Source organism: Corythoichthys intestinalis, chromosome 11, assembly GCF_030265065.1.
Source record: "Corythoichthys intestinalis isolate RoL2023-P3 chromosome 11, ASM3026506v1, whole genome shotgun sequence".
NCBI classification, from domain to species: Eukaryota; Metazoa; Chordata; class Actinopteri; order Syngnathiformes; family Syngnathidae; genus Corythoichthys; species Corythoichthys intestinalis.
The window spans coordinates 32,575,566-32,600,994 of record NC_080405.1 but is presented as its reverse complement, the minus strand read 5'-3'; the positions used below and the strand labels follow the sequence as shown (position 1 = coordinate 32,600,994).

Genomic DNA, 25,429 nt, shown 5'->3' with positions numbered 1-25,429 from the left:
TTTATTTCTAAAATAAACAGCCGCATCAGAGGGATAAAAGAGCCACATGCTAATTAAAAATAAAAACTGAAAATTCCATACAGTATGCACGTACAGTAAGTTGTCTTGTTAGATCTTCTGTAACTATAACCTGCTACACTCCATGGCAATAAGCGCACCCTTCACTTTTAACAACTCTTGCCATAGCTTTTGAAACAATGAACATCACAATGCAACCAAATAAGCAAAGATGAGAGGAATGTATGAATAAATGATGCATGTAAATAAATCACAGGGTAAGAGACCATAGCACCTTTTTCAACACAATGAGGCAGATACAAGTTTTACAATATGAAAAAATGGGACAGGAAAGAGGAAGCAGATTTGAAGTGAGAGCAGGGGAAAGTAGAGAGGAAAATTACATTTCACAAGAGGGAGCAAGACAAGGCACCTAAGTAAAATCTAAATTAAAATGATTCCTGGGATGACATTCTTTTATATAATATCATTACAATACTTGGTTTCTGGCTTGATTTTCCAATTTATCGTACATTAGTTTGTTTTTAGGTTATAAGTTCTTTTACTTGACACTGCACGACACATTAACCAACTGACAAAGCCTAGCACAGAATGCTCATTAAAGGAAGATTGTAGATATTTTCTAATGAGTACCCTGCAAATGAATTTTAATAATCCCGAAGCAGGATAAAATAATAACCATATTAGTAATTCTCTCTAATCTACAAGTAGAAACGGTGCATGGGCAGAGTAAGAACCCTTTAGGTGCCTTTCTGCTTTTTTCATTTCACAGCCCTTTGCCAATTGTGTGTAGCTTTTTGAAGCTAATGTGGGTGACGGGCATCTGAGCCCTCTTATTGATGAAATGTGGTGGAAGAGTCCTCGAAAAAAAAAACTATTTTAGTCTTTAAGATGCTTGTTTTAGACAACCGCTGCAGCCTGAATATACTGTATGGTCTCATATTTTTTATTTATATCTTATATGTGTTTGAATGTTTTCTATTCACATTAAAAAAAAATACATTCTATGAAAGCCTTTAGAAAGGTGAGAGGTGAAAAGGATTTTTTAAAAATGTTTCATTACGCAGTGGTACCTGTACTTACGGACGTCTCTACAAACGTAATTTTCAGGTTACGACACGCCTTGCGATTCTGCTCTTCTATTGGCCTATTGTTAATGATGTTTCAATTTGGGTGTCCCAGTATGATGACGTGTACAGGCGCAATGGTCTTGTTGTTAAAGCAAGTTGACATCTTCGCCAAAAGAGCAAAAGTCTCCTCGTGTTTTTTGTCTCACAAAGAGTTTTTTTTAAGCCCACACACTGTTCACTACATTAGGAGCACATTAGAGCACAGGTCTCCTTGCTGTTTTGTGTCACTAAGAGTGAGATAGACGATAGACACCCTCGATTTTGTGAAAGAGGACATATATCACGGTAAGATATATGTATTTTTCTTTCCATTACTTTCTATTATCTACCTCATGAGAGGTATTAACAGTTAGGTAAGGTATATGGAAGGATTAAAATGTGTTTGGCTGTTGTTTTATTATGGTTTTACCCCGATTATAAAATTTAATGTGGCGTTTCAGTAGTACTTGGAACAGATTAGGGCATTTTACATCGAAAACGTGTCTTTACTAAGGAATTTTCAGGTTACGAGACTACATCCAGAACCAATTAATGTTGTAAGTAGAGGTACCAATGTACCTCTAAATATGTTGTTTGGCTGCTTGACAGTTGTTTAAGTTAATTATACATTAAGATGGATATAAGACTATATGCATTCAGCATTTTTTTCATATTTTTATGCATTCTGCACCTTTTTAATCTTTTTTCAAAACTACCATTGGAGGTCTATCAATGATGTGAATGATGGACCCACTTTATACGATACTTTCCTTTTTTTTCCCCTTACCTTTGGCACAGTTAGGGCCCATGAATCCAGTGAAGCAATGGCAACGGCCAGCAACGCACTCTCCATTTCCATTACAGCCTTTGGAGCAGCCATCCATTGTGTCTATGCAACAACATACACAAAAACATTATTTATATACATGCATTTATTCAAGACATTAAAAGGCAGAAATAGGAAAAATAATCCACATGTTACTCCATCAACTGACATGGCGTTCTGTTATTGAATGAAAATGTGATAAGCAATGGATGGCTCCCTAGACACAGAAGCTATATTAGATTAGCCTGATCCAGCTGCTATCACTCTCTGGAGACTGGCCAAGCACTCACTTGCTCTGTGTTGCACTAAGCACATTATGCTGCATTACAGGTTGAAAACACGCTGCACGCACATTTACATACATCAGCGCTTCATCACCAAACTGTTTACAAGAACACAATTTGGAACGAGATTGAAGAACACAAAATGTGACATTGTAAATGACCCAGTTAGTGGACTGCGGATTATAGTGTGATGTTACTGCTGCTACTCTCGAATGCAGAGGTCAGTAAATAACACTGCATCATTGCACAATCACATTAATTCCTATCTCTCATTGACTTTGTTGCTATGAAGTTAAAACTTTGTGATGCCTATCATAATGTCTGCGTATATAGTACATGCAGAATTGAGTGTATTTACAGTAGGTGATTGAACATGCAGTGGTTCACTGGCCTATTCAGTAGTGTTTTGCTCAAGATCACACTATTCCAGACCAAGACTTGCCAGAGACCGAGAAAGACCAAGGGAGTCGATACCGAGAAAAAACTTGATCAATTTTGTAATTAAATACTAAAATCAAATTCCGTTCAGTGCCAGTTTTAGCCCTTGCCAAATTTGTATAGTAAAATTGAAAGTATAACAAAATAGGCATGTGTTGCGACACCAAAATAAGCCGTCACGTTTTAGTGAATAAAAACGAAGAAGATAAAATATACAAATAATTAATTGGAATAGCGTCTTTGAATTGACCACGCATGTGCTTTTGCGTTGCTTCACTGAACAAGGATCAACGCAAAAGTCAAACCACTGTTGTACGCGGAGTTCTTTTAGTGAGGTTGCATGAATGACAAATCCTTCATTGGCATGGGCCACACACACACACATTCTACAAACAAACACACGCACACACTCCAATATAATGTGACTCTCGCCTTGAGGCACGTGTGACACATGCTAATGAGACAGGCAGCACAGTTCCTCCACAGCAGTGCATCACTATAGAAACCAAAGTCATTTTCACCTCCATCACCTGTCATCGTCACACTGATGGAGAGGAGTGCCAATCATCTCCTACACAGGAAAACTCCTCGTGTGAATCCTCTATCCTCTTGGAAGAAAAATAAACTCACACGGGTAAATTCTAATATTGGATGTGGCACCTGACAAATGCAATGAGCAAGAACTCATCTGCAAGGTCAGGAAGGAGCTTTTATTTCCAATATGATAGCATGATCTCTCAGAAAGCTGAAGATCGGGACAGCTGGAACTGTGAATTAAGATCTGCATTTTCAGGTCAATACCTTGGCAATAAAAATCTCCAGGCAATTAACAGGTAAAGCATGAAGACCAGTGTATTTGACTACATGACATTTGTGTGCGGGTGTGCGTGTCTGTGCATGCATAATCTGTTCTTTCCACTGACTAAACCCTTTTTAGTTGGAAATCATTCATGCCATAAGTTATTGCAGCTAAGTGTGATTATAAAATAGGTACTTCCACCCAAGTGGTCTGATTGGTCAAATAAGCATTCCAATTGTAGTTTATGAGCCTTTTAAAGTTTCAGCCATGCTTTATGACCCTTGGGTTTAATGTGAAATGAATTGACTACTCAGCTGACTAGAAATAGCCAAGCCTTTGCTATCCATGAAATGTTTCATTAATAAGAAAATAAAATGAGTATAAATCAATATGATTATAAAAATATATATGAATGTAAAATATTAGCTGGTACTTGAAAGATAAAAAAAAAAAACAGCTAAGAGGAAGATGAGGGAAAAGTGGCATATTTGAATTATACGCTTTTAGTCCAGTGCGTGCAGGCAGAAGTCAATAATTAACCTTCTGATTATGTAATTCTTTCATCATATCCTGCATCTCAAATATAAATGCTTTTATATTGATGTTGTCTTTATTGTTTATATATCAGCTGAGTTGACATCGGCCTTTTCAATCTAAGTGTGCAGTAACTACTGTACATCCCTACTGTTACACTTAAGTAGTCTGTAAAATAAATGACCTCCTTGACTGATACAACATAGGCATGCAAATCCATCTTGAAATGTACTTTCACTGTCCCTTTGTTACCATCTCATTCATCAAATTCATGACCATTGTGACTGGCCATGACAGCATTGCAGTAAATGTAATCCCATACCTCACTGTTTTCGTAACCAAGGCCAGCCCAGCCTAGCCTATACACAGAGTATGCAGCTGTTTAGGGCCACCACTAGGGGACCCCCAATCTGGTGACCTCATTTTATACGTTGTTAATAGAGCATTGTGAATAATATTGTGAATAATAGTTTAGCTATGCAAACGTCCATTTTCTTGTATTACAATCTGGCAACCTGGGGGGGGTCGTTGAATCTGCTTTGCGATGATTGGTGCTCAAACTTGCTTGGAAAATAGATACACATATACAGTGCCTTGCAAAAGTATTCGGCCCCCTTGAATCTTGCAACCTTTCGCCACATTTCAGGCTTCAAACATAAAGATATGAAATTTAATTTTTTTGTCAAGAATCAACAACAAGTGGGACACAATCGTGAAGTGGAACAACATTTATTGGATAATTTAAACTTTTTTAACAAATAAAAAACTGAAAAGTGGGGCGTGCAATATTATTCGGCCCCTTTACTTTCAGTGCAGCAAACTCACTCCAGAAGTTCAGTGAGGATCTCTGAATGATCCAATGTTGTCCTAAAGGACCGATGATGATAAATAGAATCCACCTGTGTGTAATCAAGTCTCCGTATAAATGCACCTGCTCTGTGATAGTCTCAGGGTTCTGTTTAAAGTGCAGAGAGCATTATGAAAACCAAGGAACACACCAGGCAGGTCCGAGATACTGTTGTGGAGAAGTTTAAAGCCGGATTTGGATACAAAAAGATTTCCCAAGCTTTAAACATCTCAAGGAGCACTGTGCAAGCCATCATATTGAAATGGAAGGAGCATCAGACCACTGCAAATCTACCAAGACCCGGCCGTCCTTCCAAACTTTCTTCTCAAACAAGGAGAAAACTGATCAGAGATGCAGCCAAGAGGCTAATGATCACTCTGGATGAAATGCAGAGATCTACAGCTGAGGTGGGAGAGTCTGTCCATAGGACAAAAATCAGTCGTACACTGCACAAATCTGGCCTTTATGGAAGAGTGGCAAGAAGAAAGCCATTTCTCAAAGATATCCATAAAAAGTCTCGTTTAAAGTTTGCCACAAGCCACCTAGGAGACACACCAAACATGTGGAAGAAGGTGCTCTGGTCAGATGAAACCAAAATTGAACTTTTTGGTCACAATGCAAAACGATATGTTTGGCGTAAAAGCAACACAAGCTCATCACCCTGAACACACCATCCCCACTGTCAAACATGGTGGTGGCAGCATCATGGTTTGGGCCTGCTTTTCTTCAGCAGGGACAGGGAAGATGGTTAAAATTGACGGGAAGATGGATGCAGCCAAATACAGGAACATTCTGGAAGAAAACCTGTTGGTATCTGCACAAGACCTGAGACTGGGATGGAGATTTATCTTCCAACAGGACAATGATCCAAAACATAAAGCCAAATCTACAATGGAATGGTTCAAAAATAAACGTATCCAGGTGTTAGAATGGCCAAGTCAAAGTCCAGACCTGAATCCAATGGAGAATCTGTGGAAAGAGCTGAAGACTGCTGTTCACAAACACTCTCCATCCAACCTCACTGAGCTCGAGCTGTTTTGCAAGGAAGAATGGGCAAGAATGTCAGTCTCTCGATGTGCAAAACTGATAGAAACATACCCCAAGCGACTTGCAGCTGTAATTGGAGCAAAAGGTGGCGCTACAAAGTATTAACGCAAGGGGGCCGAATAATATTGCACGCCCCACTTTTCAGTTTTTTATTTGTTAAAAAAGTTTAAATTATCCAATAAATTTTGTTCCACTTCACGATTGTGTCCCACTTGTTGTTGATTCTTGACAAAAAATTAAAATTTTATATCTTTATGTTTGAAGCCTGAAATGTGGCGAAAGGTTGCAAGGTTCAAGGGGGCCGAATACTTTTGCAAGGCACTGTATGTCGAAGAGAATTTATCCTTCTGGAGCAGAGAAACGAAAGAAGAAGAAAATCGGAGAAGAAAAGAAAAAACAGTATCAAGGTAATAGAGCAAGTTGTTGTTGTTGTTGTGCAAGACACTCCGGCTTGAACGTTGTTGTCAGTTGAGCTTGTCAATATGCCGTACTGGAAATTGCCATTAGCTGCAGGGCGAAGGCCTAGAGCGAATCAAGTAAAGCCGAGCAAGTTGTTACGTGCCGCCTAATATGGACAGCTGTTACCGTGTACCATTCGGATACTCAGCAAGGGACGTCATGCCGTTGCTGTTTTTAGTGCGGCATGACAGCCTCGTAAACAATGGAGGCGGACGATCACGACGTTGCATTCCTGCTCTTTTCTTTTCCACACATTTTTCTTGAACCTTCAAACTACGTCTCAATAATATGCTTCAATTCAGTACCCACTTGGGGTCCTCCCATCGCGGATGAGGTGGAGATGAGTGTTTTTTACAGAGCTCGTCTCCCGAGTTGTGTCTGATCAGCCAGCTGCGAGCTGGCCCCTCTTAACTCAATGCCGACCGAACATGAGTACTGTATATAAAATGCGTAGAGGAAAATTAAACCTTGAAAAGTGACCTGCGTGATACCCCCAGCCAAAGAGGCGTGCGATCAGTTTTTTTTCCCAGACATTTCTGCCTGTCAAAATTGTTGCCACTTCCAGGATCGCCACTTTTATGCACAAGCAGTCCAGTCCTGGTTGCTGCTTCCAGGAAATATACTCAGCGCCACACCATATGCTTCTATTTGTTATTTTCCAAGTGGTGAGAGCATTGATTGTAACATCCCAAGTAATGATGTCAGGCTTTCGTTGTTTTATAAAGATTTATTTCAATGACAATGCGGCGCCTGCACGTAAAAGCAGAGGGTGCTCTCCCTTCCACTCTTGCTCCTGTGTGATGCGTTTAATTGCGATCACGAAAAAAACATTGATCACAAAATTATGACAGTCTAGAAGGAGTAGTAATTTCAAAATTTTCCGTGGGCTAGGAATGAGTTTCCGTTTCAGAGATAAACCGTGCGGGCGATGACGTAACACATGAGCTCCTTTTTACGCATGCGTAGTTTGTGCAAATGCAGGCGTACCTCGCAGAAGCGGGGAGGCCCTTAAACGCACCTTAAAAGAAGTGTGGACAGGTAGGAAAATAGCCGGCAAAATACCCTGGAGAAAATTATCTGACCTAGTGTAGACATAGCCTAGTCATTTCATTTATATCGGACATTATTATCAAGTAGTATGCCATGTATCAGTCTACGGTGAATCTACTTAATTAGTTGCACGCTCCCCACAGTACACGTTTATGCTGACAAATATTTTCCTGGGCTGAATTTTGTTCCATGTAATCGTATTTTGTACTTTGGATGTTTCAAAGGAGCTATTGAGAAGTGTCTTGGAATTGGAGGTGGAGTGCTGTTCTCTTCACAAGATGATGATTTCCCCAAATGTACAATTCAAGGTAATGCTTGGCAATGTCGTGTACATAGTTATGAGATCAAGAATCAAGAAAAATGCACATAAAGTTACAATTTAATACATTTTTACAAAAATATGGGCCCGTTGGCTTTATTTTGCTTAGGGCCCCCAAATGGCCTGGCCCTGTTCGTGACCATGCTATATGACAACTTTTTTTTCCCTTTAATGATAACAAGAACATCCTGGTAAATCAGCATTGACTTTGCATATTGTTTTCCTATTCTTCGTGTTCTCAAATGTTCCCTCTGTCGTACTGAGAAAGGTTTATTGATTTTCTTTTCTTTTTTTTTTCCTTAAGCGCTAACTTGCTGCTCCCTTATATATGCTCAATATTTGCAGCTAGATCTGGTTACTATTTTCAGTACAAAAGCTCAACTTCCCAACAATCATTATCTTGTATTTGACAGTATCTGCAGTCTTAGTTTCTGCACACAGGATTTCATATTAAAATGCACTGCCCCCTGGTTTAGCTGTTTTTTTTCCCATTCGAAATTATCAGTTGGTACTACACAGTGGTAGTTGGCAACCACTTACAGAAGTTTTAATTGGTAGCAGAATGAACTTTGTCATAAAATTACTTAAGTTCAATTCAATTTTAAACCAAACCCTTTGACAACAGCTGGACTCCCGGATAGCATTTAAGGCCTGTAACTTTTAATATATTCACATTATTAACACATTCACTGCCATTGACGGTGTTAGACGTCCATTCTAGTTTATCTATGAGAGGCGGCAGTGATCATTTACAGCCAGCCATCGCTCTGTTGTCGTCAATGGCAGCCAATGAAGTAAAGGTTTCAGATTCCAGTTCAACTCAGTATATAGTATCTGGAGGGAAGAAAAAAAATCTTGTCAGCCTTCAAACAAAACATGTCAAATCCTTGACAACTCAGGAACATAACATGTGTTTGTTGGTTGAATGCTGTCAGTCATTATATACAGAACTCAACATGAAAATAAATCATTGTTTCAGAAAATGTTTTGTCACAATGTGGCTGTAGATTTATTCTGAAATGTATTTCATGTCAGATGTCAAATTTGTTCTCCAAGCGATGAAACATTATTCTCCCTGTGCTTTTAATATATTTTTTGCTATGTCTCAAAGTTTTGTCTGTGCTAGTACCTTAATATAATCCCAAATGAAAACAGATCTGGTATTCTTTTATCCACTTCTACATATTCAACCATCTAGTACTGGGTTATTCTGAAAAATATGCTGGCATCCTTTTGAAATACAAATTGGGGCTATACCAATTTTTGCCATTACTACAATCTTTTCCTTTCAAATGACTGTTGAAGGAATAAGTCCCCCCCGCCAAGCCGTAGAAACATCACCAGCTGAACGAACGCTGTTCCGCTGGCACCGCTCACGCAAGCCAACCGGTGGGGGGCCAAGATTCTGTGCGTTCACTCCCATGTTAACCCTTTGTACTGACTCCATGTTCCAAAAGTTTTAAGAAGGCTCACCGAAAACAGGTTGACAATTTATTCGTCGACCATGGTCCAAAACAAGGCAAAAACAGACGACGGCGGGACCCTGCTGGATCCAGGGTCGGCATATAAGGCTACATAGAAATGTTCCTGAGCAGCAAACGTGTTATCTAAATGTTCAGTTCTTTTTGAAAGCTGCGGCGGAGTGGGCCGGGCCGAAGACGTGGCTGGGTGTTGTCTTGGGATCATCCCTCTGTGGCAGGTCAGGTTCGTGTGTCATCCTTTGTGTCTGGGACGTGGTTGCCACGGCGACCGACGCAGGTCTTGACGTTCAAAGCGCTATCAACTTGTTATCGTGATTGGGCGATACTACTTGTTTTAGGACAGAGCACCCTGCTCTTTGTCCTGGAGTGCCCGGGAGAACTGATCGCAAGAGTTGGTGCGTCCATCATGCTCATGACGTGTTGGGCTTCTGTGATAAGATGGCATTGTGTATCCTCTATTCTGCTTCTTTTCATTAAACTATGGTGTAAGTGCTATTTATTTTATATTAGGTGTGTTAGAGTAATATAAACAGTCCTACAGTAAATATGAGAAATGATGCTATTTCTTGATTGATTATATTACGTGTGTTCGAGTAATGCAAACAGTTATATGGTGTGTGCGAGAAAGTTAACTATTCCCTTTACTGTCTCTTTCTACACCAAACTTATTTGAATACTAAAGTATAACAAAATAAACGTTTATGGCGATACTTGAACATAACTGTCCATCAGAAAAAAACACAGATGGCAAGGCAGTCAATAGCTCTGACACAAGTGGTGATACAGCAGAAGCAGGTTGTGACTCAAACAACTGAAATCATTGCAGCGTGTGAATATGCAAGTCCATCTTCTTACCTATGGGAGTGCTGTGGAGTAAGACTTGTTCGAGATTGCGTCCATCATTGTAGAGAGCCAGATGCCAGGTGCCGGGGTCCATGTACTCAATGAAGCGCGTTTCTTGGAGTCCGCTCAGTAGCAGACCTTTAGGTGCTTTGCCAGCTGAAACAGGATCACTCAAAGACCTGGGCAGTGCTTTCCCATCCAGCAGTTTCACAAAGTCAAACTAAACACATAAGGAAATATAAACAGACAACAATTAAACTTCCACACAGAAAGAATAAAAGAACATGAATTTTGAAGGGCAGACCTTGACAGTAAATTGCATGGCTGAAATGATTTTTGAACTCTCATACCTAGCCTTCAAATAAAAGAAAAAAAAAGAACTGTTGAATAGTCTCAACTTTAACTGTCAGAAATTTAGAGTAAGCCATGTTTTAAAAAAAAAAATACAACATTTGGTGTCTGAAAATGAAAGTGAATGAAAATGAAAATGAAGAAAATGTTAAAGTTAGTCCGTTAAAGAAAATTAACCAGGATAATGATGGACTGTGACTGATTAATGCAACGGATGCAATGTATCACCCTGTCAGCTGGAATCTCATTAGAATATCACAAAGTTAGGACACCAGGAACAATATTTTTGTGTCCCCTTCAATTCACATGCACTAATAACCTTTTCATATGTCAGTCTCATTAATGGCATATAGTAGTAACTGTGTCATATCCCAGAAGACAGGTTGTCACACAAGTGTCAAAAAACCCTAATTAGATCATTTCATGAAGGTATCCTGCCCCCAAGAAAGGAATGTGTTTTGTGCGTGATTTTTTAACACTTTGCTTGGAAACATCATCATTCACTTGAAGTGTGACTAAGTGTGATAAGATATGCTTGGCTATGTCTGACGTAGCATGCCACCCTCAGCCCATGACACTGTGTCTTTGCTCTAAAGCCTCATATTGACAAATGCATTCTAATAACCCAAAACCAAAATGCTCCTAAAGCTAAAATACCTGAACAATAATAGAATAAAAAAAAAAAAAAATAGAATCATGTAAGTTCAAAGAATAGATTATTAAATTTATGTCCAGAAAACTGTGGAAGAAAGGTACATGATGGAACAAATAACTACATTCATATAAAATTTATATATATAAATCTCTTTTGGTTATGATCTCAACGATGTGTTATATATTATACAGTATATACAGTACAATATACGAGTGGTGTTTTCTAGAGGTGGGAATCTTTGGGCACGTAACGATTCGATTACGATTCAGAGGCTCCGATTTGATTATAAATCGATTAATGATACCCGCCCGCTCCTGCTTTTAATGTTTTTTACATTAGTTCCGAAATTGTTCAAAAATCCTCTCAGGCTAAACCAAACTACTAGTTCAGTATCAAGTTAACAGTTCAAAATAGTAATACAATACTCAAGTCCCCATTCTGTTTCAGCAGATTTAAACTACATTCAATTAAATTAATGTTGTGAATCATGTTAAAGTTTTTAAAATTGCTCCCGTTATTCCATAATTTCCCTTCTGTCTACTTTTGACATGTCAAAGTTTTAAAACTGTTTCATCACTTAAAGATAGATTCAAGCCAATATTTTGCCAATTTAGGAGTATTTTAGAAAAAACTTAATTAGGTTCGCTACAACAGAGCCTTCTAGGGAAGGATACTGCTTTAAGATGGCGGCTGTTCACTAACGCCGGCCGAGTCTGTCATTTCGCATCTAGTTCTCTAATACATGTTCTAATACCGCCGTCATCTGTCATTTTGCATCTAGTTCCAGATAGTAGTATATGTGATATCTACTGTAGCCGTATGTGGCAGTATGTTTGTAGCAACTGGGCGTTGTTTATGGTGGCTGTCGGCCGCAGTCAGGTATGATTGTTTTTTTTATCTAGTGGCATGGGTTGAACATGATATTTACTCTCGGTCCGTTCTTCATTGCGCCCCAAAGACCACGCCGACTGTGTTTTAGTTCTGTTTAACCTGGTATGATTCAATAATCGGAATTTGGATGTTTGTGAATCGTTCTCGAATTTTCCACGGCCGAATCGTGAATTACCGTATTTTTCGGACTATAAGTCGCACCTGAGTATAAGTCGCACCAGCCATAAAAAGCCCAACGAAGAGGAAAAAAAACATATATAAGTCGCACCGGAGTATAAGTCGCATTTTTGGGGAAATTTACTTGATAAAATCCAACACATAGAACAGCTATGTCATCTCTAAAGGCAATTTAAAATAAAAATACAATAGAGAAAAACAAACATGCTGAATAAGTGTATAGTATGATAAATGTTACATGATGCATGAACAACGAAATGTGAAAATGGCCGGTATGTTAGCGTAACATAAATAGTAAGAGTTATTCAGATAACTACAGCATAAAGAACATGTAAACAAGTTTACCAAACCATCAATGTCACTCCAAAACACCAAAACAACATGTGAAAGGATATAATATGTGTTAATAATTCCACACATAAGTCGCTCCAGAGTATAAATCGCACCCCCAGCCAAACTATGAAAAAAACTGACTTATAGTCCGAAAAATAAGGTATCTAAGAATCGGAAATTTCGCACGCCTCTAGTGTTTTCAACACTTCACTCCTTTTAAGCCATGGGGCTCCCTGTCATTGCCACTGAGTTGTTCTTCATCAAAGTACTCTTTCTGAAATACACAATTCATGCTGATATTCTGTTGTTTTATTGCATGCGCCTCTTCAAATACACTAGATCCACTAGTCTGTAATGCTCCGCTATTTCCCTTGTGACCTAGTATCACTCTGGGCAGGCAGCTTTAAAACCAAATTCCAGATGAAGAATTACTGCCTTCAATTTGGAGATTGACTGAAAACTGGCACACTGGCAGCTTAATCAGCAGGACTGCTTTTCCCTGTATAAAAGGGTAAAACACAGTAGGAAAAAAAATCATTTTCCAGATCAAAACATAGTTTTGGCCTGTTTGTCTGTTTTAGACAAGGCGCGGATAATTTTGTGTTTAAGACTTGATTTGCAATATTTATATGTAAAATAATTCCTCCTCATTGACATCAGGACTCATGGCCAATTTGCCAGTGTTTATTGGATCAGAGTGTCAGAGATTAATGACATTGGCTTTTCCGCTGATTATGAAGCAGTCATAAAATGTTTTGGCTAATTGTATTTTATTCATAATTCTTGTTAAAATATATAGACAAGTATATTTATCTATGTATTACTGTATGTCTTGAATAATTTGAGAAATTGCTAAGTGTCAAATTCACAAGTACATTTACCTGAAACATTTTAGCAATTGACCTTAGCAGTGATTTTTCAAACATCAAGAGTTCTATAATTTGGAACTACTGCTGCATTCAGATATTTTGGCACATAAACAAAGAGTTAATGAAAGAAAACACAGAGGTCGTAAAAAAATAACTTAAAATCTTAGAACGTTTATACATTTAACCAGGGGTGAAAGTGGGCCAGAACGGTCAGGAACGCAGTTCCGGTATAAGATTCAGGGCCAGAACACAGTTCCGGTATAAGATTCAGGGCCGGAACGCTGTTCCAGTGCTTTAATTCCGGAAATATGACGGCAACTGTCAAAACGCTTCGTGAAAAAAAAAAAAAATGCTAAGGTGCCACACATGCATTTCATCTCCAAGAAGAAAACAATCTACCAACATCCGATTTACATACACAAGTGTCAACAACAAGCATAATAAAGGGCTTGTGTAGTGTGATCCGTTTCAAACGATATTTATTATTTATTTTATTCCACGGATGGCATGGAGGTTTCCCCAGCTGCTGCAGTTATCTGAGTCTGACGATGACGGGTCACGTCAATGTGCGAATGCACGCAGCAAAGCAAAACGCCTGGACTCGTGTGTCATTTCAAAAGGCTGACATACTGATATGTGATCACCAGAGATAGCTCTGATTGGTTCAAATGTCCATGTTTTCTGAAACAGCAAAGAAAAAAAAAAGTTTGTTGAATTGATGTGACAAAAAAAGGGCAATGCAACAGAAAATGGATCAAATCTTTAAGAGCAACGCAAGAGTTAAGGAGGCTTATTTATCATATTTAGTTTTATTTGCTCTGATGGGGAGGTTCAGAACATCTTAGCTGTCAATGTGCACTTTGGACTTATATTTTTTCATTTATGTTAGGCTACTTATTCATTTCGTTATGATTTAAAAAAAGTCAACGTTTGCACGATCATCAAAATATATCCCATTTCACTCTGCATACTATAAGTCATTTGTACTTATTTTTTTGAATTTATGTTACTTATATCTTTATTATTAAAAAACACAACAAAAAGTAAATGTTTACTTTAACTTCAATTTTTAATATACATCCAGTGTTCTTAAGTAGTTAAAATTTGGCATTAAGTATGTGAGGAAATGAGGGAAAATAAAAATTAGGTTGGGGTTATTGCTGGTTTTTGTTAACTTTTATTTTGCAAATCATTGAAAAAATACAATTTCGAATGAAAATCACTTTTTGTATGTGTTATAGAAATAACTGACCAAAACAGTTTTATTTGCATTTCAGTAGTTTTGTTCACTGCGTCACATAATCAAACCAGAGCTATGCTACTCGTTCCAGGTAAAAAGGCAATACATTTTCCACGTTTGGTCGCATGATATTTAGGTCGCTGCTTGGAGCCTTTGTGACGTTAATTTGGGTTGACAGTAGAAAACGCAGCACTGAATAGAACAGCAACTCCCAGAGATATGGGTTTAATTAATGGCAACACATAAGAACAATTTTGAGATAAAAATTACATATGCATGTCTTCCAAGACCACAGTGGCTTACCTGTGTGTGTGTAGGTGGTATATTCCTGCGTCCATAGACCCCCAGTAGTGCATTATGGGAGAGAGAAAGATTGAACTTGACGTGGGTTGGATGGTGCACAGTCATATGAAACCTCCAAAACACTCCTGGTGGGATGGCCTGATTCTGTTGTGTTCCGATGTCGACCTCACCACGCTCGATGGTCCGGCCTCGCACCCACTTTTCTGTAGATTCAAATGACAAATAAGTAATGCAATGGTCATACGCTGCAGAATTATCAAAGACAACAGGAGCCTCGCTTCAAAATGAAAGAACCTATTAAATGCAAGCGCTATGTCCTTCAATATCATTGGGATCAACAGCTCTACTAATGAAGTGAGACTGAAGAAACATCAGGAGTGACTGGTGGCTGTAAAAACACTTTTCAAGAGACTCCACATTGGCAGTCCTAGGCTCTGCATTACAAGGAAGTGTTTTGTCTAAGCATAATTTACAGGGGCTTTGACACGTGCTATATTAGCATCTTTTAAGCAGAAAAATGTGCAAGACAGAAGAGAGCTAGAGATAGAGCGGATAAAAGGGGCACCCACATGTTTGCGTGCATTCTCAAATAGAATAATGGCAGAGAGATAGGGTCTTGAGTGAGAGTGTGTCTTTGTGTGTAAGGAGAATGGGTATTTCCAAAAATCCTTTGGCCATTAGTTCCTTGCCTCTCCATAAGACTTTATCAACCAGCAGGCCTCAGTCTTTTGTGTCGGTGGAGCAGGCGAACCTCTACAGCCCTCTTTGTGCCCGACTGTCTTTATGGAGAGATATATCGGTGCTTCTAAAAGAAGATGGAGAAAATACGGTGACAGAGGGGAGCCCACCGATCGTTACGGCCACAAAGGCAGATGAACAGTTAGGGGCAGATTCATGGATCAGTCTTCGTGCTGTCTATCTACAGTATAATGGCCACGGCTTTACCACTCCATTATGGCAACATCATGCACACCCACAGGGCAGCTGTCATATATCTCGTGCCGTCAAATGAAAGCAAGCAAGACTACACATATACATACCTCTCCTCATACACAGTCTTTATGCCTTCAATTCATTACTGTTTTCAGGCATTAGAAATAGTGATACTGTAATCACACTGATTCATCTTATTGGAAGTCTCGGACTGACACTTATGGTTATTGGCTTATAATGGTTAATGATCATTTCATGACTTCACATTACGAAAAATCAGGATATCGACTTGTTAAAATTTCTCGTCAGATGTGTAGCTTCACAGGCTGTTGCAGGTAACGTTGTCTTGCACAAATTTGATTTGTACAGTAAGCAACTCCCAGTGAGTGACTACAGATGGAATGAGACTGTGAAAAGTTGTCTTTCCCTTTGTGCTCTGACCGCAGTGTTGTTTTTTGCAGTCCTTTTAATTTTTATGTTGCTCTTAGTATTTTCGACGAAATCACTTATAAATCCCCGTCATATTTTAGTCTTTTCTAAATGAGCTTGTCTTCGTCTACTTTTTGCTGACAAAAACTCAGACTAGTTTCGTCTAGTTGTAGACAACGTTTACTCAAAATGTTTTTACCTGTAAAATCAAAAAAATATAAGTCCAAAAATAAATAAATAAATAAAGGTTTCCAACAACTTCAAAGGAACATTGACAAACAAACACATATTGTAGCGTCTACTGTACAAGGACAATGCCAACTTGGTGATAATAAGTGTTGTTAATCTTACTTTAAAAAAGTAATTAATTACAGTTACAAATTACTTCTCCCAAAAAGTAATTGCGTTAGTAACTCAGTTACCTGAATGTAAGAGTAATTAGTTAACTGGCAAAGTAACTGGTGATAATTGTCATGTTTTTTTTTTCTCAAATAAATAAATAATAATAAAAAAAAAAAACAGGCCACACAATGTTAAGTTTAAAGGGTTTTTGCGACATTTGACCCTAACCCAATTCTTTACCCTAAACTTAACTAGAGGTATTGCTGATATTGCGATAACTAGATAGTAAACTTTGCTATGTGTGGAAATCATTTAATGTTGTGAATCAACTGTTAAAGTTGTTAAAATTGCTCCTATTATTGCATTAGTTCCCTTCTGTCTACTTTCGACATGTGTAATTTTTAAGACGGTTTCATCATTTAAAGATAGATTTAAGTCAAGATTATGCCGATTTAGGAGCATTTTAGATAAAAAGTTACTTAGGTTCGCTAGGAAGGTTCTCTACAACAGAGCCTTCCTGGAGAGTCTACTGCTTTAAGATGGTGGCTGTTTACTAACGTATCTAGTTCTTTATTATACATGTTGCTAATGCAGCCGTATCTGTCATTTGCATCTAGTTCTGTATATATGTGATATCTACTGAAGCATCATGTGGGCGTAGTTTGTAGGCTATCGGCTACAGTCAGGTATTATTGGAGCCACCTAGCATAGTAGCATCGCGTATGCAATGGCGTCACCCTCCCTTGCCTCCTCTCCACTCCTGCTCTGCTCTCTCGTCTCCGTGAGTCCATCTTTCTCAGACTTTTCTCGCGTCAGTCAACTAACATAGTAACGCACGCCTTTCCCGCCTCAGTAACGGTAACGGCGTTGCCAAGATGAGAAAACTAATTAATTAGATTACTCACTACTGAAGAAAATAACGCCGTTAGTAACGCCGTTATATTCTAACGCCGTTATAAACAACACTGGTGATAATGTACTGTTTTCCTGCTGTGTGTGTATTATTTTCAACCAAATCCTTTAAACCCCCGTGGACGCCATGAACTGCATGAAAACAAAGTAAAAAAAAAACTCCAATAGGACGCTCACAAATAGCATTAGCCTTATGCAAATGAAGTGAAGGTGAATGCTATGCTAACGGTACAAGTTACATTTCCTGTGTGATGATCCCTCAGCAACGACCTTTAAAGGCAAAAGCAATATTTCATAGTCTCTTGCCTGATAAGAAAACAAATCTTACCGTGTGTGTTTCAAAACAAGCAAGCCTGGAGAGGACACTGGTGAGTTGCGGGGGCACGGGGCGCAGCACATCACGTGAGTGACACAACCAGACACTGCTACGATGCAGGCTAACTACATATAAAAATGTTACACATTGTGAACATGTGACGGAAACTATGGCGCGTTTTCATGTAGAAAACTGGCTTTTGTCTCATTATGTTTAAGTCTCACATGACACGTTAGTAGCTTGTTATCACCTCATCATCATCATGAAAAAATTGTTCGTCAACGAAATATTTTCGTTGTCGTCATCGTTGATGAAACCATATGTATACTGTACAGTAAAACACAAACAATACGGGTAATAAAGCAAAATGAATGATGTGTGATTGGTTGAAACACGCAAGTGGGAGATGAGAACAAACATCTTTTCTCCTGCTTGTATCCAACAAATATGGCACATCCACACAAATCCGATTAATCCAATTTCAGCAATTGTGTGTAACACTAATAAGAACCTTAGCAGGTATCCTGCTAGATAATATATAACTAAATAAAAAATAATAAATAAATAAAATAACTTGGTGAAAATTATAATGATTTTGGAGCAATATATTTTTTAAAATATTACCCGATCGAGAACACAAAAAAAAAAAAAAAAATCACCTAAATATTATTACTAATAACAATAATAATAATAATAATAATAATAATAATAATAACTTTGATTTGTTTGATCTATTCCGAATCCAAACCCCCACATGTATGGAAATGTAATGTGCAATTACTGCATGTCTGATAATAAATAAATGAAAAAATAAATAAAACAAAATAAGTTTAAAAATGGCCATTTAAGTATGAACAGACTGTCATGCTGAGCTGAAAATAATGGAAGTTCTGGATTTCAAAATACAACAATTGAAGTCACAGAGAAAAAAAATAAGGTTTTATTTTTTTTTTTGAACCAGAGGCAATTTGAGTATCCATGCAAAAAAAAAAATGTCTACCCAAAAGCTCAGGGTCCTTTCGTTCAGTTGTGATTGGACTGAGAGGAAAACATACAAAATGCTCTCCAATTATAGTAGTAGGATGTAAGCAGCTTGGCAGAACTAAAGTATGCTTTTATGCATTCCTACTGAGTATACCTCCTTAGTCTATTCCCTTTCACTCTAATCCTCACTCTTGTGCCTCACCACAAAAATAAAGGCCAGCAGAGGGATGGATGTCCCGAGGAAAGCAGCCTTTTATTCAACTCTAGATGAATAGGACATGAATCGGGCATGGCAGTTGGCACAACACAGGCAGGCAGACACGAGCGCAGGCAGCACTGCAGGCCAGCTGACTGGCAGGGAGACGAGCAACCAGGTCCTTCTGATGCTAATTACTGTACTGTAGCTCTTCTCGTATGATGCAATATGAGGACAGACACCAGCGCTCCTGGCATCTGCAAGTATGGGTATTGGGTAAAGCAGGAGTGGAGGGGAAGATTTGTGGGAGGAGGAAGAAAAGGATGGGCGGGGGAATGAGCCAAGAAGAGAGCAGAATGTCCAAAAAAGAAGCTAGCAGCGTCAACTTACTGCTGCTGATGCAAGAAAGAGGAAAACGCCTTCTTGCAGCTCTCAAAGGCAGCAAAAAAAAAAAATCATAAATAAATGAAATAAAATTTTACAAAAAAAACAATCATACATTTTCTAAGCTAAAATACGGATGCATTGAGCCATTATGTTTGCAGCAGAACACAGATAGATTATAAGCATGTACAACCTCAGTAGAAGTCACAAAAAAATGAAGTAAGCGTTATGAGTGCTAGAGTAGTTGACACCTTACGGCCTTTAATATCGCTGTTTCAATCAATACATGAACAATAATCAGGCAGATTCCCCAACTCAAACCTGATATTATCTGATGGTTGCAAAGATGCCTAGTCTAAAAACTTTTGAGAATGTAGTGTCTCTCAAAACTTCAACTTTTTCTACTATGACTACTAGGAGTGGGAGCCTCTTGGTACCTCATGATACGATGCGATTTGCGATATAAAGCTCATGATAACGATGATCTGACGATATGGCGATACAACGATTATCGATAGACTGGTCAGATACTAGGATATTCTACAAACAACTAATAAACAGAAAAAACAAGCTTCTGCTGTGAATTGGAATGAGTTTATCACTAGTAGACGTCCAATCCATTTGCACTGGGAGGGCGGCAGCCATCCCTCCCACTTCAAACGGATTGAACGTCGATGGGCATCATTGGCAGCCAATGAGGTAATTTTGGGCCATTTAAGATAATTTTCCTGTTGATTTTCAGTTACTTCCCGTTGATTTTGGGGTATTTTATGAGTCACTTCCTGTTTATTTTGAGTTGCAGAACAGGAAGTGACCTGGGAATCACCCAAATGAATAGGCAGTGACTCAAACTCAACAGGAAATGACTTGTAAATGCCCTAAAATGAACAGCAGTGACCTGTAAATGCCCCGAAAATCGGACCGAATGACTGTGAATGCTCTGGTTTTGAATGAACAAAAGTTCCCAGTCTAAATTGATTGTGCGTGGAGCACCGTCAATGTTACCCTTAGAGTTAACTGAGACACTGTTATGGTGGAAGATTTTGGTAGCAACTTGTTGGTTCCTTTTTTTTTTCTTTTTCTAAAAAAACAAAAACAAAAAAAAAAACAACAACAACAAAAAAAACTGACACCTTTTTAAAACGATATCTCAATTCTTGGCAGAAGCATATCGATAACCTTTTGGGATACAAAGTATCACGATATATCACCATTTCAATATTTTGTCACACCCCTAAAGACTACTACTACTAACACTATGTTATTATAGAATAGGACAGGTCTTTATTGTCATTGTCAACAACAGAACACTGTGAACAACGAAATTGGATGTGGCACTCCAGTATAAACATATCTATTTGATGAATAAAATAAATAAATAGAGAAATATATGCTCTAGAGCTATAAGTGGATAATTATAGCTTACTTAGATTGAAATTAGTACATGACGGAAATAATGCAATGCTGTCCAAATTTTACTAGTGTCATTTGTGCAAAAAATAGAATATGAATTAAAAAAAATAGAAACATTCTATAAATAGAAAAGTGGTCCAAGTAATGAGCAGGTTCAGGGATTAACCAACTTAAAAAGTGTTTCTTAGGAGTTATAGTTCTTTTGTGTTTAAGGTACTAATGGCCCTGAGAAAGAAGCTGTCTCTCAGCCTGTAGTACAGCTCCTGGTTTTTTTTCCCCTATTCTTTTTTTGCATTTCCATAAAGGTTAAATGCTGATTGGTTCCCTACTGCCTCTCACAAGTAAGTCTTGGTAGCATGTCAGACTGTGCGCGTTAGGTTATGGCTTGCTGTCTTGGTAATCCTCAACCACTCATGTTACAAGAGCAGAAAGATAATATTTTATCATCTGTTGGGTGTCTGACATTGAACTACATTTACGGTGGTCCTTGAAATTCAAACGGTTTTCAAGATATGAGCCATCATTTGTAAACTTCTTTGCTTTGACTTGTAAGTTCAAACTTGAGGTGCCGACACTGTATGGTGGCAGTGAACTCAACTCACTTCACAACAGCAGCACTTTTACAAGAAGTGGAATATTTTTAAAGACGCTATTAAAGGTGTGTAGCTGTAGTCAACTGAGTAAACCCCCACCCACACTTTTTTTTAAAAAATGTATTATTATTATTATTTTTATTTTTACATACCATACACCAAAAAAGTTCCAAACCAAAAGTTCAGCAGATTATTGCCATTTATGAATTTAGTGAATGACCTACAGAGAGCTGAGACAACAGTAACAAAGGCTACTATCAGTAACACAATGCGCCACCAGGGACTCAAATCTTGCACTGCCAGACGTGTCCCCCTGCTGAAGCCAGTACACGTCCAGGCCCGTCTGCGGTTCGCTAGAGAGCATTTGGATGATCCAGAAGAGGACTGGGAGAATGTGTTATGGTCAGATGAAACCAAAAGAGAACTTTTTGGTAGAAACACAGGTTCCCGTGGTTGGAGGAGAAAGAATACTGAATTGCATCCGAAGAACATCATGACCACTGTGAAGCATGGAGGTGGAAACATCATGTTTTGGGGCTGTTTTCCTGCAAAGGGACCAGGACGACTGATCTGTGTAAAGGAAAGAATGAATGGGGCTATGTATGGAGAGATGTTGAGTGAAAATCTCCTTCTATCAGCAAGGGCGTTGAAGATGAGACGTGGCTGGGTCTTTCAGCATGACAATGATCCCAAACACACAGCCAGGGCAACAAAGGAGTGGCTTCGTAAGAAGCATTTCAAGGTCCTGGAGTGGCCTAGCCAGTCTCCAGATCTCAACCCCATAGAAAATCTGTGGCGCGAGTTGAAAGTCCGTGTTGCCCAACGACAGCCCTAAAACATCACTGCTCTAGAGGAGATCTACATGGAGGAATGGGCCAAAATACCAGCAACAGTGTGTGAAAAGCTTGTGAAGAGTTACAGAGAACGTTTGGCCTCCGTTATTGCCAACAAAGGGTACATAACAAAGTATTGAGAAGAATTTTTGGTATTGACCAAATACGTATTTTCCACCATGATTTGCAAATACATTCTTTAAAAATCAAACAATGTGATTTTCTGTTTTTTTACCCCACATTCTGTCTCTCATGGTTGAGGTTTACCCATGTTGACAATTACAGGCCTCTCTAATATTTTGAAGTGGGAGAACTTGCACAATTAGAGGTTGACTAAATACTTATTTGCCCCACTGTATAATGGGCTGAGTTTAAATTGCTTTTGCATCACACGTAAACCACGGAAATGTGTTTCGAACCGTAACAAGACTGTCTCTTGCAGAAGGTAATCGACTAGTTTGTTTGTGCCGCACCAGAGTATGTCTGTTAATTGTGTTATGCTATCACTTGCTCCAACGAACTACACCACAGGTGTCAAACCGATTCCAGAAAGGGCCTAGTGGGTGCAGGTTTGCTTTCCAACCAATGAAGAGGACACCTTTTCACCAATTAGATCTTTTACATGTGTAATCAGATAAACTTTGTCAGGTACTGCTTGTTTCAGCATGAAGTTCATTGGTTAAACTCTCTGCGCGTTATTGATTGGAACAAAATCCAGCACCCACTAGGCCCTTTCTGGAATCGGTTTGACACCCGTGAACTACACCAATGGGAAAAATTAACTAGAATTTAATGTGAATAAAAAAGATGTTTCATGCGTATGTCTGCACATAAAAACAATAGCATAATGACTCTGCTTTGGCCAATTAAACAATGTGTGCATTTACAATGCAATTTCATTGGCAGATTGTCGATTCATTCAACATCATCATCAACATTTTGCTGGCCACATTTGGAAAAGCCCTGATTCAGTTTTACTAATTCCATGCTTTTTATTCACTCTGTCTTTCTTTACACTGCCATAACCCATATCTGAATTGTGCCATTTGGGAGCACTGCGCCACCGTCTGAACTGTGTCACTAAAAGCATTTACTATGAATGAACCAAAATTCATCCCTCGCCATTGTTGTGTGTATGTGTGGCCTAATGACTGAGATTGTAGTGAATAATGAAGCACAGGGTAACAGTGCAGCAGATGTCTTGGGTAACGGGATAAGTCTAAAGGGATTGGAACAGTGTGTGTTAGTCCATATTAGAGCCCTTGATGTCAATCTCACACACTTTGGTGCACCAACATTAAGAGTGCTCCAAATACAAGCAACATTGCTGCAGGACGAATAAAAATATCACAATGGCTAAGGTCTCTATAATTACTTGGATTCCATTAGGGTCTTTTTGAGCAGGTGGCTTAATAAGCTTTCAGCCGCCTGTCTCTACTCTGCAGTCTAATGAGTGTCAGTCAGAGTCAGTGGAAGATAATGCTCTTGGCCTTCAGGCCCTCCATTACTCCCTAACCCGCTGTCCACCATCAAATCCTCAGGCTATGTCTGTGACTGACAGGTCTGCTTGATTACAAAAATATTTATACCAAGAATCTGTAAGATTTTCACTGTAACAAAATAAAATTTTTAATGCCAATGTTTTTCCCGTCTATGACATTTGGTAAAATACATAATTCCAGAAGATATATTTAAATTTTTTTCTTTTTCTGTTCAACATAACATGAATTAAACATTATTGGACCTTGCTTGGCAAACCAAGGTTCATTTTAATAAAGAAAAAAAATACACAAATAATAAGAGCTTGAAAACAACAGGACACTTTGAATCAGGGCTTCTTATGTTTCATGATGGATGATCAATATGTTTTCAAATCATTTTTATTCAAATCAAAGTTAAATATAATTTGAAAAATTGTCATCTTCTTAACCTTAAAAACTTACAATTATATGTGTGTACGGATATGAGGGGTAGTGTAAAACCTTCCTGCAAAGTAAATGATAAAAGTATCATCAAAAAATTGGGGGAGTCACATACAGAAAGTTAAAATAAAATGAAGAAAATAATTCAAACAGTATAGCGTGTGTATCTTTACGTATGTTGCTATCTCTCATTATATTGTAACGTTTTCATGGCCCAAAAAATGGCAACTAATAATCACCTATATTAATGCAGTTACAGAAATGGCCGTACTCACATAAAATTCCAAATTTTCTGATGTAAAAAAAAAATTGCTCATCTATGAAATACCTAATAAAATACAATTTATTATGGTGCTTCATTTTTTGAGCATGGTTAACATCACATTCGGAGGCCATAACAGCGGACCAATTTCTGCTGCCTCGTTCTGAAAATGGGTCTGCAAGTTCTGAACTGAACTGGTAATCTACTGTACATATTACAATCCCCACACTGAGATTCCTGCCCATGTACAGTGCCTTGCAAAAGTATTCGGCCCCCTTGAATCTTGCAACCTTTCGCCACATTTCAGGCTTCAAACATAAAGATAAGAATTTAATTTTTTTTGTCAAGAATCAACAACAAGTGGGACACAATCGTGAAGTGGAACAACATTTATTGGATAATTTAAACTTTTTTAACAAATAAAAAACTGAAAAGTGGGGCGTGCAATATTATTCGGCCCCCTTCCGTTAATACTTTGTAGCGCCACCTTTTGCTCCAATTACAGCTGCAAGTCGCTTGGCGTATGTTTCTATCAGTTTTGCACATCGAGAGACTGACATTCTTGCCCATTCTTCCTTGCAAAACAAGTCGAGCTCAGTGAGGTTGGATGGAGAGTGTTTGTGAACAGCAGTCTTCAGCTCTTTCCACAGATTCTCGATTGGATTCAGGTCTGGACTTTGACTTGGCCATTCTAACACCTGGATACGTTTATTTTTGAACCATTCCATTGTAGATTTGGCTTTATGTTTTGGATCATTGTCCTGTTGGAAGATAAATCTCCGTCCCAGTCTCAGGTCTTGTGCAGATACCAACAGGTTTTCTTCCAGAATGTTCCTGTATTTGGCTGCATCCATCTTCCCGTCAATTTTAACCATCTTCCCTGTCCCTGCTGAAGAAAAGCAGGCCCAAACCATGATGCTGCCACCACCATGTTTTACAGTGGGGATGGTGTGTTCAGGGTGATGAGCTGTGTTGTTTTTACGCCAAACATATCGTTTTGCATCGTGGCCAAAAAGTTCAATTTTGGTTTCATCTGA

The 25,429-nt window shown here is 38.5% G+C and overlaps 1 protein-coding gene across 1 annotated transcript in view; it reads right to left on the bottom strand.

Moving 5' to 3' along the window:
- Positions 1 to 25,429, bottom strand: part of tenm1 (teneurin transmembrane protein 1) — a 348,630-nt gene that overhangs the window by 137,660 nt on the left and 185,541 nt on the right. Inside the window, exons 7-9 of the mRNA XM_057850586.1 lie at positions 14,874 to 15,076; positions 10,067 to 10,274; positions 1,915 to 2,016 (exon numbers count right to left, since the gene is read on the bottom strand). Of these exons, the coding sequence (XP_057706569.1) occupies positions 1,915 to 2,016; positions 10,067 to 10,274; positions 14,874 to 15,076 (513 nt within the window). The remainder of the gene's footprint in view (positions 1 to 1,914; positions 2,017 to 10,066; positions 10,275 to 14,873; positions 15,077 to 25,429) is intronic.